General features: G+C 37.8%; 1 protein-coding gene and 1 pseudogene across 1 annotated transcript; one reads left to right on the forward strand and one right to left on the reverse strand.

Annotated features, from left to right (window-relative positions):
• Positions 1 to 395: 395 nt before the first annotated feature.
• On the forward strand, positions 396 to 5,350 carry LOC147518481 (auxin-induced protein AUX28-like; annotated as a pseudogene).
• A 7,033-nt stretch (positions 5,351 to 12,383) lies between these two features.
• On the reverse strand, positions 12,384 to 14,454 carry LOC147518482 (uncharacterized). The gene is made up of 2 exons (XM_086593930.1): positions 13,704 to 14,454; positions 12,384 to 13,150 (listed from the first exon to the last, which is right to left on the reverse strand). The coding sequence occupies exons 1-2, from the start codon at positions 14,452 to 14,454 to the stop codon at positions 12,384 to 12,386; spliced, it is 1,518 nt and encodes a 505-aa protein (XP_086450056.1).
• Positions 14,455 to 15,284: the final 830 nt, after the last annotated feature.

Below are 15,284 nucleotides of genomic sequence, written 5' to 3' on the forward strand. Positions count from 1 at the left end.
GTAATGTTGTTTCCGCATTGTACTATTCACATCAGTACTGTCTGAGTGTCTAGCCATTTCTCTACCATATCCTGCCCCTTGTCTGCGAAAACGTAACTAAGTCTACCTTGCACGTGTCCTTACCACATGGGCTAGTGCTTCAATGAAACAGTACGTCCATCCTATGTCCCTGTGGCATATACTAGCTAGTGCACACTTAAAAGTAAAACCATGCACCATTTCTCTTTTCAGTACTTTGCACTTCGCAGAACAAGTGTAGCTCTAACTTGGAATACGAATAAGACTAAGAAGAAAAAATAAATATACCATCTCTTGGTAATTTTGTTGGAAGAATCTCTGCCGGAGTTGTTTGAAACTTGCGAAAATAAATGATTGACTCAATTTGAGCGGAAATAATGGATTTAAAGGAAACAGAATTATGTCTTGGATTCCCTGGTGGAGGAGGTGGTTTTGAAGGTGAAATAGCGAAAAGTTCATTGAAGAGAGGCTATTCTGACACTATTACTGAATTGAAACTAAACCTTATATTGAAAGATCTTGAGAAGGATTTGACACACAAGGTAGAGAATTTGCTTAATAAGGAGAAGATCCTTTTCCTTGCACTTATGATCCAGCTAGGCCACCACTTGCCAAGTATGTTACCCTCTTTCATTGGTGTTATAGGAATACTTTTCTTGAATTCTTTATTCAAGCTTATGTGATAGCGCTAACTCCAATGGCTCTTCATCCCCCTAAAACTGGAGGCCAAAGTGGAGGTTTTCACTCTATATTTATAATTTACTCTCTATATATAGAGAGTATTATTGAGATACAGAGTACATTTGGCGCCAGTTCAAGTGGAGTGATATGATTTACTTTTCTATTTGGTGCCAGTTCAAATAGAGTGATATGACTTTCTTTATTATTATTATTTTTTTATTTGCATTCTGAGCCAGATAAAGTGGAGTGGTCTGTAAAACCATTGGACCCATTTTCCTTATCTATATTTGTAAAACACTGTTAAATTGAGGAATAAGGATAATGAGTTCAAAACCATTGATAATATCATCTATATTTATATCTTTGTTCAAATATAATGCATTTTGAAAAACTTGAACTGGATACTTCTTTTTTTCGTTGAAGTCATAGTGAACCAAATCCTACGAAAGTCTCAATGCTCAGCTTATTAAAACTCATGTTTCTTTCTGTAGTGTTGATTCTACGTAAATCGAAAACATGACCTTACTAAACAACAGAAAGGGTACCATTTGTTATGCAGAGCATTAGTTCGTCTGTCAAGTGTTATATGTGTGCGCCATTTAGCTAAGTCCAAGCCCATGGGTCGTGAGCCCACTAGTTTATGTTATTCTATTTTAGTTGTTGACATATGTTGTGTTCCTATTGGTTTATAGTTTTTAGGATTAGTATAAATAATAGGCTAGTAATTAGGGTTCAGGGAGAGTTGTGTTATTGAGAATATTTAAGAGAGAAATAAAGATTTGTTTTAGTTTTAGTTGTTTTGTTTAATTCAATAGTAGATTTGATAAATTGAAGCTTCCGCCAGTTTAATCTACATCATTTGGTATCAGAGCACAAATCATTCCTGAGTAAAATCCAATTTTCCTTTTTTCTTATTCGTTTTAATTTTTAGGTATTCTTGTTCATCGATCTTGTCCCAAAAAATCTTGTTCATCGGGGAACACTATTCACGAGGTAATGTTCATCGCGTTACTGTTCACCTAAAATTAAATTTCAATCTTTTGCTTCTTTTCTCATCGGAGATTCAATTTTTCTTCTTTCAAGGTAAAAAAACCGATTATCTTTATTTCTAAAGATTAAAGTTTCAATCTTTACAGAGCTATGTCGATAGATCTGACTGGCATGACAGAATCAGAGTTAAATCAGTTTGATGAAGACGACTGGGATGTAGGATGGGGTATTGGAGTTGAAATTGACTTGGATGCGCCTAATCCCAATCTAGGTAAGCCTTTGTGGGAGGCACCAAGTACTGAGGACACTGTATTAAGAACAGCGCTGACTTCAACTGTTCAAGCAAAATCGTCAGCTCAGAGTTCCCCAAAATAGCATCCACAAGACCCAGTAATGTCAACAACACACTTCTCCTTAGTTGCAACACCAGTAATGATCATTGGGGAGGGTGATAAGGAGACATGGAAGCGCCATTCTATTTTCAGAACCAGATGTATCAGTAAAGGTAAGTTGTGTACTGTTGTTATTGATGGTGGTTCTACCGATAACCTAGTTTCCCAAGAGATGGTCGATAAACTAGGGCTACAGACCACTAAACATCCTAAACCATTTTCTATCCAATGGTATAAAAAGGGAGATCGATTGGTGATCAATCATCAATGTTTCGGGTTCAGCGACTATAGGACACGAAGATCTGATAATGTGCACTATTATTCCAATCGAAGTTTGTCATCTTCTACTAGGGCGTCGTTGGCAGTTTGATCACAGGAGTATTCATGATGGCGCCAAGAACACTCACTCATTCTTGTATAACGGCAGGAAATTAATTTTGGAACCGCTCAAACCACCAGATATAGAAACCACTATGTGTACGACATTCTTGGCTGAAGCACGGGAATCTGGTATGTTTTTCTCTCTTACATCACATGAGAAAAATAAGTATGCTAAAAAACCAAAAATCGAGACAACAAGCCCTGTTCAAGCCGCACCAAGCACTACAATGGACATCCATGATGCATCCTCTTTTATGCCTGTTATGGCTTATTCTACTTCTTCTTCTACTGAGGATTTATTTGTTGGTGAGGGTGGTAATATGGAGTTAAACTGTGTTGGTTGGGATTCCCCTCCTATTTTTTATGTTTGTCCAGAGGAAGACCATGATAGTTTTTTAGATACTCCACCAATATTTGATGAATACAGAGCAGATGAATCTGAATTTTGTGTCACTACTCCCTCTTTGTCTGGGAATCTTTTTGTTGAGTATGCCGATCCGGTTTGGGAGGATTTTGATATTAATTATACAAGGCTCTTTAGTTATGTGCATCTAAAGTTACAATTGAAGGTATGCGTATTTGCTGTTTTGGGATGTGGTAGTATTCCCATAGAGCAGAAAAATCATGATGGTGATTTTGCAAACTTGCATACATTATGGTGCATTCTTATTCTTGTGAGTAATTATCTGGGCAAAATTCGAGGTCGAATTCATTTGAACAGCAAAAGAGTGATGAGCATCAACTACAATGAATTTCACCAGTCAATTGCGTATACAAACTCGAGACGAGTTCTTTTCAAACTGAGGAGAATGATGCAGAGCATTAGTTCGTCTGTCAAGTGTTATACGTGTGCACCCCTTAGCTAAGTCCAAGTCCATGGCCCGTGAGCCCACTAGTTTAAGTTATTCTATTTTAGTTGTTGACACATGTCGTGTTCCTATTGGTTTATAGTTTTTAGGATTAGTATAAATAATGGGCTAGTAATTAGGGCTCAGGGAGAGTTGTGTTATTGAGAATATTTCAGAGAGAAATAATGATTTGTTTTAGTTTTAGTTGTTTTGTTTAATTCAAGAGTATATTTGATAAACTTAAGCTTCCGCCAGTTTAATCTACATCAATTTTAGTTTAAGTTTCTATTTGTAATTATTATTGTGTACGGAAGTTTCTATCTGTTTAAACTTTTAATTTTAATTTATCTTCAAATTAGATGAAGGATAATGTCCATAATCATTTACTAAGGTCTGAATTTCTTGTTTCGAATTTCAGGGCTCAGGTGATAGGTTGGCCACCAATTCGATCATTCTGAAAGAACAACTTAGCCGTTCAAAAGAAAAATACAAATGATGATGAGAAGGTCAGCATCATAGGTACATCCTTAGTGAAGGTTAGCATGAATGGTGCACCTTACCTGTGTAAGGTAGACTTAAAAATGTATGAAAGCTACCAAGAACTCTCTGATAATGTACGCTAGATGTTCAGTTCCTTCACCATTGGTAATTAACTACCTCGCCACATCTCACTATATAGTAAAAAAAAAAGGTTCATGCTACTTCATGTTAATCAAGAAACAATTTTGATTTGCCATTTTACTTAGATCGAGGTCACAAGATTTCATCAATGAGAGCAAATTGATGGATTTATTGAGTGGATCCGAATACTTGCCAATGTACGAAGACAGAGACGGTGATTGGATGCTCGTATCCCTGGGAGTAAGTACCCGTAACTTCTTATTTACTACTTTACTAGTCATCATCGTTGAAATATTATTGCCTATAAAAAATAATCGTTGAAATATTAGCTTTCGCCCATGTTAATTACCTTCTTTTAGTAATAAGGGTTAGTTAGACTTACCCCCCTGTGAGGGAGTGATATCCTTAGTCAGGAATATCAAGCACGAGTCCAGCATAGCGAAAATACCACACCGACCTCTGACCTAGTTTCCCGAACTGTCTTCAGAGCGACCTACATCATCAACTCACACCCACGAGCTACGAGATCACTCCCGAACGGATCGACTCACACATCTTCACTATTTGGATAGGAATTCACCCAGACACACTATTGAATCTGCAAGGGAAGATGTTGTATAAAGAATGAGACTGTGCCTTTAATGGCTGCCTACATATCCAGAATCAAGTCTCTAAAAACGTAGTTCTTTGTTAAGTGAAGAGTCCTATTTATAGAAATAGAAAATAAGAGTCCTGAGAGCACATGGACTCTTACTAGATAGGACTGGTTAATTGAACATGTGACTGGCTCATGTGACTGATTGGGCCATCCAGATGTCTACTTCACACGTGAGCCGTCCAAGTGGCTAACTAGAGCTGTGAGCCGTCAAGGTGGCTAAGTGGACATGTGAGCCGTCCAAGTGGCTAAATAGAGCTGTGAGCCATCCAGGTGGCTAAGTGGACATGTGAGCCGTCCAAATGGCTAACTGGAACTGTGAGCCGTCCAGGTAACCGAGGATCGGTCACTTAGACTTAATATAAAGACTAAGTCCCTAATGAATTCGTTAGCCAGGGTACAAATGTGGAGGTACGTACATTGCCCCTCTTTGCCATATGGAATTGATTGGATGTGGCAAAGAAAAAATAGGGAAAAGAAACGGAACCATAATAACTGGTATATTGTTTAGACCATGTATTCTAAATAAACATCATTGACATATAAACATATTGATGTGATGAAAAGCCCAAGGTTTATTAGTTTGGGTAGGCTAACTTAATTTGTTGGTCTGTTGGTATATTTTGATAATTAAATAGATAAGGATTAATCTGGATCAAAGTGGAATTGGTGTTTTGATTAATAGGGACTGTGAAAAAACTGGATTACGAATTGGTGTTTTTATTAATAGGGACTGTGAAAAACTGGATTACTTCAAGGCTTGAAGTAAGAGTACGTATCCCATTTTACCAGGAGGTAGCTTTATAAAAGGATTAATCCTTATCTATTTAATAAGGATTAATCTTGTTTATCTTTATAAAAGGTTACGTACACTTTTGTTAACTAAGAGTACGTATCTCACTTTTGTTTAAGGAACACATCGTCTTCTAAGTGTAACATACCCGATCGTTATATATGGCAATTATGAGCGTGTAAGCACAAAAATGTGTACCTAAGTCTATGCAATTGCTTTTAGAGTCGCCACTAACTTTATTAAGGAAAAGTTGAGTAAAACCTATGTGAAGGACTAACCCTCGAAACTAGATGATTATTGGGTTCGGGAGTCAAGGTGCGATGTGGGAAGGTGTTAGGCACCCACAATCGCCTGGTAAAAACCAGCCTTACTTCTATTGAGGTGTAACGTGTTAAGATAGGCAAACGAAGAAAGCTTGAGAAATTAATCTACCAAGTTGGATTAAAAACTAATAACTATATGCTATAATAAAAAAAGATAACCTAATATGCAATGCTAAATGAAATAAAAGAAAAAAGAAAGATGTCACCTTGTTTGGAATATTGCCTCATACTTGATTGTAGATTGATTGATTGATTGATGATAAACTTGATCTTGAACTGATAACTGTGATTTTTGGATTGAAACAGGTGATTTGAGGAAAAAAACAACTTTTGGTGAAAAGAAGTTTCTACTCAAGATCGACAAGAAGAAAAAGAAGGCTAAAATGAAGAACTAGAAAGAAAAAATGAAGGACACTGAAGAAAAGAAGGCTATTAGCTCTGAATAACTAGGTCCAGATTATTAACTCCGAATTCCTAGCTCTAGCTTGCTCTAGATTGATTTTTTATGGGTGAATGAGACCCATATTTATAGCTTTTGGGCGTGGATTCAAATATGGTAATGAGTTTGATCCAATGGTGAGTGTTGATGAAGAAAAATCCAATGGCTTGATATCTTTTTTGGTTGCACCTCCTAAATCGGCCCTTGATTCAAGAGGTGGGATAAGGGGTGCGATCTTGGCCCTTGATCTTTGGATATTTCAGATGGATTAGGGAAAAAAATCAAGCCCTACACGTCCTCCATGAGCCCATAATCCAGGGTTTCCAAACTTGGCTCCAAAATGGCATATTCTCTAGAATATTCTTGATTTTTGGGATCAAATCAAATCAAACAAATAAGGAAGGTTATCTAGGTTTTTGGAGGCTTGAAAATGGGCTAGAAACCCTAATGAAAAGGTCCAACTCGAGCTGGATCCACAGCCCATGAGCACAAATCCAAAATCCACAAAAAGGCCCATTTTGACCATATTTTCAATGCTGCAAATTCCCTTTGACCAGGTCAAAATTAGGCAAACTCTTCTTCACAAAAATTGTTAATTAATCCATTAGGAAGGTCCATGAGCTCTTAAAAATATCCTTGGGTCGAAATCATACTCCAAAAAATCGTTGCACTCAACAGTGCGCACAACGGGCTGAAACGGGATAGGGCAAGATTTGGGTTTCCGAAATCCAAAAGGAACCTAAGCAAGCTTGTACTCATCTCGAAGGATTTTTCAAGGGGAATTCAAATATGAAATAATCTCATCCAAAGAAAGAGTGGAAAAAACGAGATTTGGGCTCCAAAGGGTTACAGAGGCATTTTGGTCATTTTCAGCTCAAAACTCAGAAAGCAACGAAACTTCAGCCATAGCTAGAACATGATGAGGAGAGTCTAAAGACACTAAAAGAAGATGAAAAGAAAGAATTTTGATATAGAAATGAAGACTCTAGAAAGCAAATCACCTTATATGATCAAATTTAATTCAAGGCAAAATCGTGAATGAATTATGCCTGGGGTGCAAAAATGGGGTGTCTACAGAGCGGAAATAAATATGATGTGAAAGTTTGAAGTAGCCATGAAGATGCGAGAATGACGATGGTAACATGTACTGGTGAAATTATTTGACGGCGATGGTTAGAGCGTTCGCCTGTGCCAAGATCTATTATTCGCGTAACTGGTACGGAAGGAATTAAGGGTCTTTGCCAGCTGAAGAACTTTGATGTCAAGCAACTTGAAAATTTCAGCACAAATCATCCCGTGAAAGAGGGAGAAATGAATTAAATAGCGTGTGCGCAAATGGACCAAGGTTTAACAATCCCGCTAGATTATGATGCTGCACGATTATTGTCTTTATGGCAGATTGCACCAATACAAATCGGGATGCCACTATGGTTGGTATTTGCACGAGCTAAAGCCTTGGCAAAAAGCTACAAGCGTCCCTTTGGTTTTGAAGAATTGTTTCTTTTGCTGCGACCGCAACGTCGCATTGAGGAAGATGGGTCATCATATTTTACCTTAGACTGGAAGACTGAGAAGAAGTTTAAAGGCTTACCAAAAGGTTACAAAGACTGGGATAAATATTGTTTTCTCCTCCGAGGACCATGGAATCCCCATGGAATACGTGTTCCAAATAAATTACGAGGTACGAAAAGCATTAAATTCTCACATTGAGTTTTATTGATTTTGATTGTTGTATATTTGTATGTTTAAATGACGTTACTTATTTGTGATGGTCTATAGATGAATGCCCTATTATTCCAAATATTGAGATTGGAAAACGAGCTGCAGAAAACTTACAATTTTATTTTAGTAGTGACCGTGAGGAACACATTCTTGATTTATCTTGGCCTAATGAGGTTGCTTATTGGGGTTGGTGTAGCGAGAGACAAAATGATCGTGAGAAACTTTCTGGGCCAAAAACGCATCAAGAGCAATATGTTGCATCCAAAGATCAATTGACAGATAGGCGCCGAAGTAATGGAACAAATCTTAGAAGTGACTGCTTTCCAAGGAAATTATCGCTCAATTCTGGGGAGGGCTCAAATCAAAAGAAGTGAAAACTAACCAATGAAGTGCAAGATGATGATTGGGAAGATTGGAAAACTCCTAAAGTGTCAACTAAGGCATTTGAAGAGGAAGATAGAAGGAACAAACAAAAAGTTGACGAAAACTTTATTAGCGGTAGCGTTGAGTCCAGAATCTCACAAAGCCGTTCTATTGATGTTGTGGAGCCCAAAGCATGTGAAGATAATGCTCCTCAAAGTGTTGCTAAAGCATTCCTCGTCGCAACTAACAAAGATGCAGCAACTACTATTTCACCTGTTGTAGAAATTAGCTTAGAAACTGAAGATACCCAACTGCAGCCTTCAAGGAGTGGACTTTCCTAGGCCAATGAGGTTCATGCTATTGTTGATAGCTCTACGCAAGATGTTGTTGCCCCTTTACAAGCTGTAAACGCCACAATAATAGAAGCTACTGCACCCACTTCAATTGGTTTTCTGGAAGAAGACATGATAGATGCGTTAAGAACTACTGAAGTTCTTGATTTTGATCTGCTCGATGATTATGTTAACAAACATTTGATGCAGCCCACTTCTGGAGAGAACCCTCTATCTGGTAACTTGATTTGTATAGGTGATACTTCAGATTTTGCAATATGGGGATGCAAAAGTTGCAAGAGGTTAGTATTCCATTGTACTTAAATTATAGGATTTATCATAGTTTATTGTAGTAATAAATTTATTTTTGTAGGCTAAGGAGAGTTTTGCTAAAGCAATGATAATGCTTGGTAAAGAAAAAGAATGGGGTCTATCACTACTGATGATAGAGAAGCTTCAGAACGATAAAGACGAGGCTACAGCTGAGGTTGCCAAAGTTAGTAATGAGTCGTCGGTTTTAAAAGAACGAGTGTCTGCTTTAGAGCATGAAAAAGATTGTTTGGTGCAGCAAAAAATGGCTATGGAGAAAGCATTAAAAGTGAAAGAGACAGATTATATAAAAAAATTGCGAGAAGAATGGCGTTGAAAAAGGTACGCTAGCTGCATTGAATCCAAAGCTCTCCGCAGCGTTGCTTGAAAATGCTCAGCTGGAGTCTTCAGCTAAGAAGAATGTCGACTTGTTGAATGGAACGCGTGATATGATAAAAAACACTCTGGAACATTATACTTTGCTATATGATTCTTGTCCATTAAAAGAAAATGATGGTATACTTCTTCCTAGTGCTATAGAAGACGCCTTGAAAATCTCAGCTTAGAAGATTATTTAGGAGGAGATTCTACCCCTTCTAAAGAAGAAGATGAACAGTCATCTTAAATTGTTATCTATTTGTCGTAGACTTAGTAGTTACGTTATATCAATGGATCTGCTTATTTTAGTTACTTTAGTCATAGTCATCTACTCATTTACCTAAGAACAGCTGATTTCCCTCTCAATAATATATAATTTATTTGCCCGGATTAGATCGTATATGTTCTGTATAGTTTTGGAGTTCCTCACTTTTAGAGTAAGTCGACACTTTGACACCCTTGCAATGAGCTGAATAAGTATTTAAGTTCTGTTTACTGTGTTGACTTCGAGACATCTATATATAGGAGTAATAAACCGTATGCACCAAACAATTGAACCATGACAAATGATACATGGGCTCCTTTCCAGGTTGTGTAGCATGTAGCATCTATAGTCTATACCTCGCGTGGATACTCATATATCAGGAATGTTATTGCAACAACGGTCCTAAAAATATAGCCTGGCTATTGGTCACCAAAGTTGCTCTAAAGTCCAAAACTACCGTGTGCCAATCACAATGCAAGATCGAGTGTCAGACATTCGAATTTCTCCAGGTTTGTGGCACGAGATGGGGTGTGAAATATGAACAAAGTCCCAAACAAAGTGATACTTAAGCATTGCGCCTGTAATGTGTTGGGCGTGGTGGATAGTGGGGTTTTGGGTCAGAAAATATAAAAGCAGATACCATGAAAAAGAAAAGAAATCTTCTGTAGTATGCAGTAAGCAGATACCATTACTGAGATACTAAATATTCCGCAGATACTAAAAATTTCGCAGTATGTGTTTGGGTAAGAATTCTAACTTGTACAATGTATGAGAACAATTATAGTTTAATGTCTTGCGGAATGCTTGTTGAGTAGACCTTGAATTCAGGTTTCATTCTTGATGACAATTAATGAATATTTCATGGATATAAGCTGCTATCACCAACTCACCATTGTGGAAACTTGTCAGACTTACTTCAAGGTATGCCAAGCTAGAGTGGAATGTTGGAAGTCCCAACTCAAACGCCTATGACTATAATTGTCCAATTATGCTTCGTCCATGCTTGTTTCTCAGCACATTAGAGTTAGCATAATTTTAGTGGAGTGAATCTTATTGGTTTTTTTTCAAGTTTGGTAGTCAGAAGATTCAAGGGGTATTGTGACGGGAAGATTTGACCTTCAATTCTACAATTTAGAATAGCTATTTGACAGAGTGAATAGAATTCTAATTGGGAGGTTACACTGCCAAATATTTGTGATGGAAGCTTACTATTGTGCATTTGTGCATAGTGTACCCATGCCATCAATAATATTGGAAAGCTCCATTGGTATTGTCAGATTCAGAAGCTACTTGACATATCATTCTCTAATTATAGAGGTTTGATCATCTTTCACTTAACAGAATAATAGTTGCAAGTCTTGTATAGAATGACATTGACTATGTCTTAAAAAATTTGTAGTTCTAGTCACACCAGCCTATTCTCAATTGAAGTGACAATTTTATTCTGCCATTCTCAGGAGAATATTAGATGGAGATAGAAGGTTTTCCATGCTCTCATAGGTTTCAGTTTTTTAGGACAGAAAAATCAAGTCAAGGGACAATTAGTGGAAACTCTACCATCTGAAATCTAGATGAAAATATTAGAAATGGGAATGTCCCACTCACGTACGGCCATCAACAAATCCAATTGTATAGCTGTAGCTTTGTTATGTAAGTACTACGTGATTGACTGATTGTTGCCAAAGCAAGGGTAATACAACAAAATGAAGGCATACACTAGTTTTTCCATTTACAAACCAGTTGATATTAGCTTATGACTGAAGATTCGTGTACATGTTGATCAATCAATTTTGATGTTCTCTGCACTTTTACAGTCTCTAACCGTTGAAGATTTTCCAATTGGAGATTTTTGAATAACAGAATAACCTCTTTCTGGTGACCTCTTTCAAGTTTCAAGGTAACAAATTAAGGTGAACTGTCCATTAAATTTCGACGAGAACTTAGTGAGAACTAAAAATCGTCTCTCCTGTTGTTGATATTGTTTGAGAGATTGATATGAATAAGCCAATTAACTTGGATATCCCACTAATCATGTATTGAAAAAGTCTAAGACGTTATTTAGCGTATATCAAATTGAACGTATGCCAAAAAATGGAATCTTATCACTGATTTGTTTAAATCAGTAAATAGAATACATAATGCTCATATAACTTTTATAATTGACTCAAGCATAAACATTGAAATGTTAACCTGTTTATGGCGTTAATTGTATATCTTTTGGTATCATAGACCAAATTTCATGGCTTGAATGTATACAGTCTGTTACTACAATTACAGATTCCATGATATGAATGCATAAAGTTTGGTATCGCAAATGCAAACTCCATGACTTCGAATGCACAAAGTTTGGTATTGTAAACCCAAACTCTATGACTTTGAATGCACAGAATTTGGTATCGCAAACGCAAACCCCATGTCTTGGGATGCACAGAGTTTGGTATCGCGAACGCAAACTCCATGACTTTGAATGCACATAGTTTGGTATTGCAAACGCAAACTCCATGACTTTGAATGCACAGAGTTTGGTATCACAAACACAAACTCTATGTCTTGGAATGCACAACTTTTGGTATTGCAAACGCAAACTCCATGACTTTGAATGCACAGAGTTTGGTATCGCAAACTCAAACTCCATGACTTTGAATGCATAGAGTTTGGTATTGCAAATGCAAACTCTGATAATAACAAAAATAGTAATAATATATACCCCAAAGTGTAAGCGGTGATTGAAATAAATGCTAACAAATGAATTTTTATTAATCATTGATATGTTGAGCAAACATGAAAAGATGTACGATGGCATTTTCCAATGAACCATGAAAACTAGAAAATGAAACAATTAATTTATTGATTTGGTAAGTACCAAACATAACCTAACGATAAAAACGCCTAAGATGGAGTGCATTCCATGGTTTTGGGAAAGGTGTTCCCGAAATGGTGCGAAGGAAATATGATCCTTTCGAGGCAGGATGATCAACCACAGACGGTCCTTCCCAATTTTCACATAGCTTCCCCATGTCAATGATTTTAGGTTTTCTGCATAACACCCAATCCCCTTCTTGGAAAACTTTTAGGCAAAGTTTCTTGTCATACTGTCTTTTCATTGAAGCCTGGTAGTGGAGTAGACGAGCTATACTTTCTTTGCGAATTTCATCTAAATTGGCTTTAGAGTGAGCCACCATTTCGTCATTACAACCAGCTTTAATTGCAGCGGTGCGAGTCGTCTTAGCAAATATTTCAGTAGGTAAGACTGCGTCCGCACCATAAGCCAAGTTAATTGGGGACAAACCGGTTGAGCATTTTGGAGTGGTTCTGTATGCCCAAAGCATGGCTGGTAGTTCTCTTGTCCATTTCCCCTTAGCTTGTTCTAGACGACGTTTAAGGATAGCTAGGATATACTTGTTTGTTGCTTCAGCTTGTCCGTTAGCTTGAGGATGATATGGAGCAGAAAAATTATGCTGGATATGGAGACTGGCACAGAAATTATGTATTTTGGTTGCATCGAACTGCTTGCCATTATCAGATATTAACTCAACAGGGATGCCAAAATGACAAACTATATCTTTCCACAAAAAGCGCTTGACATTAGAAGCTTGAATATGCACTAAGGGTTCTACTTCCGCCCATTTAGTAAAGTAATCTATAGCAACCAGCAAGAAACGCACATTTCCTGGAGCTCTAGGGAAAGGGCCGATGATGTCTAAACCCCACTTTGCAAATGGCCATGGAGAAAAAATTGGATGTAATTCTGTGGCAGGTAGAATGCCTATGTTGTAGTGCTTCTGACAAGGAACGTATGTCTAAGAAATATGTTTGGCATCTAGTTGCATACGAGGCCACCAATATCCTTGTGTCATTGCTTTATGATCTAAATTTCGACCAGCGGTGTGATCCACAAATGCCTACATGAATTTCTTGCAACACAAGTAGACCTTCGGTTTTGGTGTGGCATCTAAGCATGGGAGACAAGGGATGTCCTTTTCTGTACAATTGTAGAACACCATTTGATGAAGATACTATTACAAATTTCCAAGCGTCTCCCTTGACCGTTTCAGCGAGTTTGGGGTTTGAAGGGATGATGTCATTGCTCAGAAAGGTAATTAATGGGGTTCGCCAGTCTTCAGTTGGTGCTTCTAACATAGGTAGATTAAAGACGTGTGGCTCCTATGTTGATTTGTCGACATTCTGGTCACCTTGAACAATTTCTGTGTCATTTCCTTCAGTACACATTCCTCCATCTAGCAAGGAGTCAATGTTTAATTTGTTAGGCAACAAAACGTCATCATTGTCGTACTTTCTTTTTCTGGTGTTCACAACATGAATACTTGAAGGTGATGGCTCTGAAGAAGCAGTGAAAAAACAGCACGCGTTAATGTATATGTCAGTGAGCTGCTCAACTGACAAGTCAATACTTGGGTCTTGCTGGAAGTCAATGCTGACATTTCTTGGTCTATCAATAACGACTGCTGCAGAGAGATATGCTAAGGCGTCTGCATGTCTTATGTCATTTCGAGGTCTTTGAATGATTGAAATGTCATCAAATTGACGAGCAAGCCTATGGATTAAGTCTAGATATGCTGCCATCTTATCATCTCGTGCTTCAAAAGAGCCTTCAAATTGACTTGCTACTAATCGAGAGTCTGTAAAAACCTGAAGCTTTCGAACGTTAAATTCTAAAGCGGTACGCATGGCATAAAGGACTGCTTCATATTCTGCTGCATTGTTAGATGCTTTGAAACCGAAACGAACTGACCGCTCAATTACAGAATCATCATGCTTAATAAAAACACACCCGAGCCTGGATCCAAACTTGTTATGTGAACCATCTGTGTAGACTATCCAGACGTCTGAAGACGGGGTAATAGATGTGGATGATACCTGCTTGCCCCCAATTGTTGCCTTATCAACGGATGGGTTTTCGTATTGATTATTTTCAGGGACCATATCATCGATTGGAAAATTCGACATCAAAGATGCAAGAACATGACCTTTTTCAGAAGTGCGCGGTTCGAAAGTAATGCTATATGAACTCAAATAACTTTCCCATTCAGCCAGTCTACTCGACTCTTATGTATTATGGAGCACTTTGCGAAGAGGGTACTCAGTGTATACCTTGACCAATCGTCCTTGAAAGTACGGCTTAAGGCGTCTTGCAGAGTGAACCATAGCGAGAGCAATTTTCTGAATTCTTGAATATCTAGTTTCCGCCCCCGTTAGAGTTTTTCTATTGAAAAAAATTGGACGCTCATCTTCGCCATCAACAAATAAAACGGAACTTACCGCCGTGTCTGTGGCAGCCAATTAAATTCCTACAGGTTCCCCTGTAGCTGGACTAGCCAGAATGGGAGGTGAAACTAGATATTTTTTAATTGACTGAAAGGCTTTTTCACACTCATCATTCCATACTGCTGAGTCTTTTAACCTCTGAAAGAAAGGACGACATTTATCAGAATATTTGGAGATGAAACGATTTATTGCTGCTAGGCGCCCCGTGAGTTGTTGTGTCTCCTTTTTTTTTTTTTGGTGATGGCATATCGAGGATTGCTCTGATTTGTTCAGGGTTTGCTTCAATTCCTCTGCTAGTTATCAAGTAACCCAAGAACTTCCCTGAGATCAAGCCAAAAGGGCATTTTGAAGGATTGAGCCGCATATTAAACTTTTCTACTATTGTGAATACTTCTTGTAAATCTACCAGATGATCACTACTGATTTTGGATTTAACAACCATGTCGTCAATATATGCTTCCATAATCTTGCCTAGCATGTCTCCAAAT

The sequence above is a fragment of the Coptis chinensis genome, chromosome 2 (assembly GCF_015680905.1).
Source record: "Coptis chinensis isolate HL-2020 chromosome 2, ASM1568090v1, whole genome shotgun sequence".
In the NCBI taxonomy this organism is placed as follows: Eukaryota; Viridiplantae; Streptophyta; class Magnoliopsida; order Ranunculales; family Ranunculaceae; genus Coptis; species Coptis chinensis.

Excerpts from the sequence above, each read along its gene's own strand:
- LOC147518482 (XM_086593930.1), bottom strand. The coding sequence starts at position 14,454 with ATGGTCCCTGAAAATAATCAATACGAAAACCCATCCGTTGATAAGGCA. Across the intron at positions 13,151-13,703 it reads TGACACAGAAATTGTTCAAG|ATTACTTTACTAAATGGGCG; the intron begins GTGACCAGAATG and ends TGGTTGCTATAG.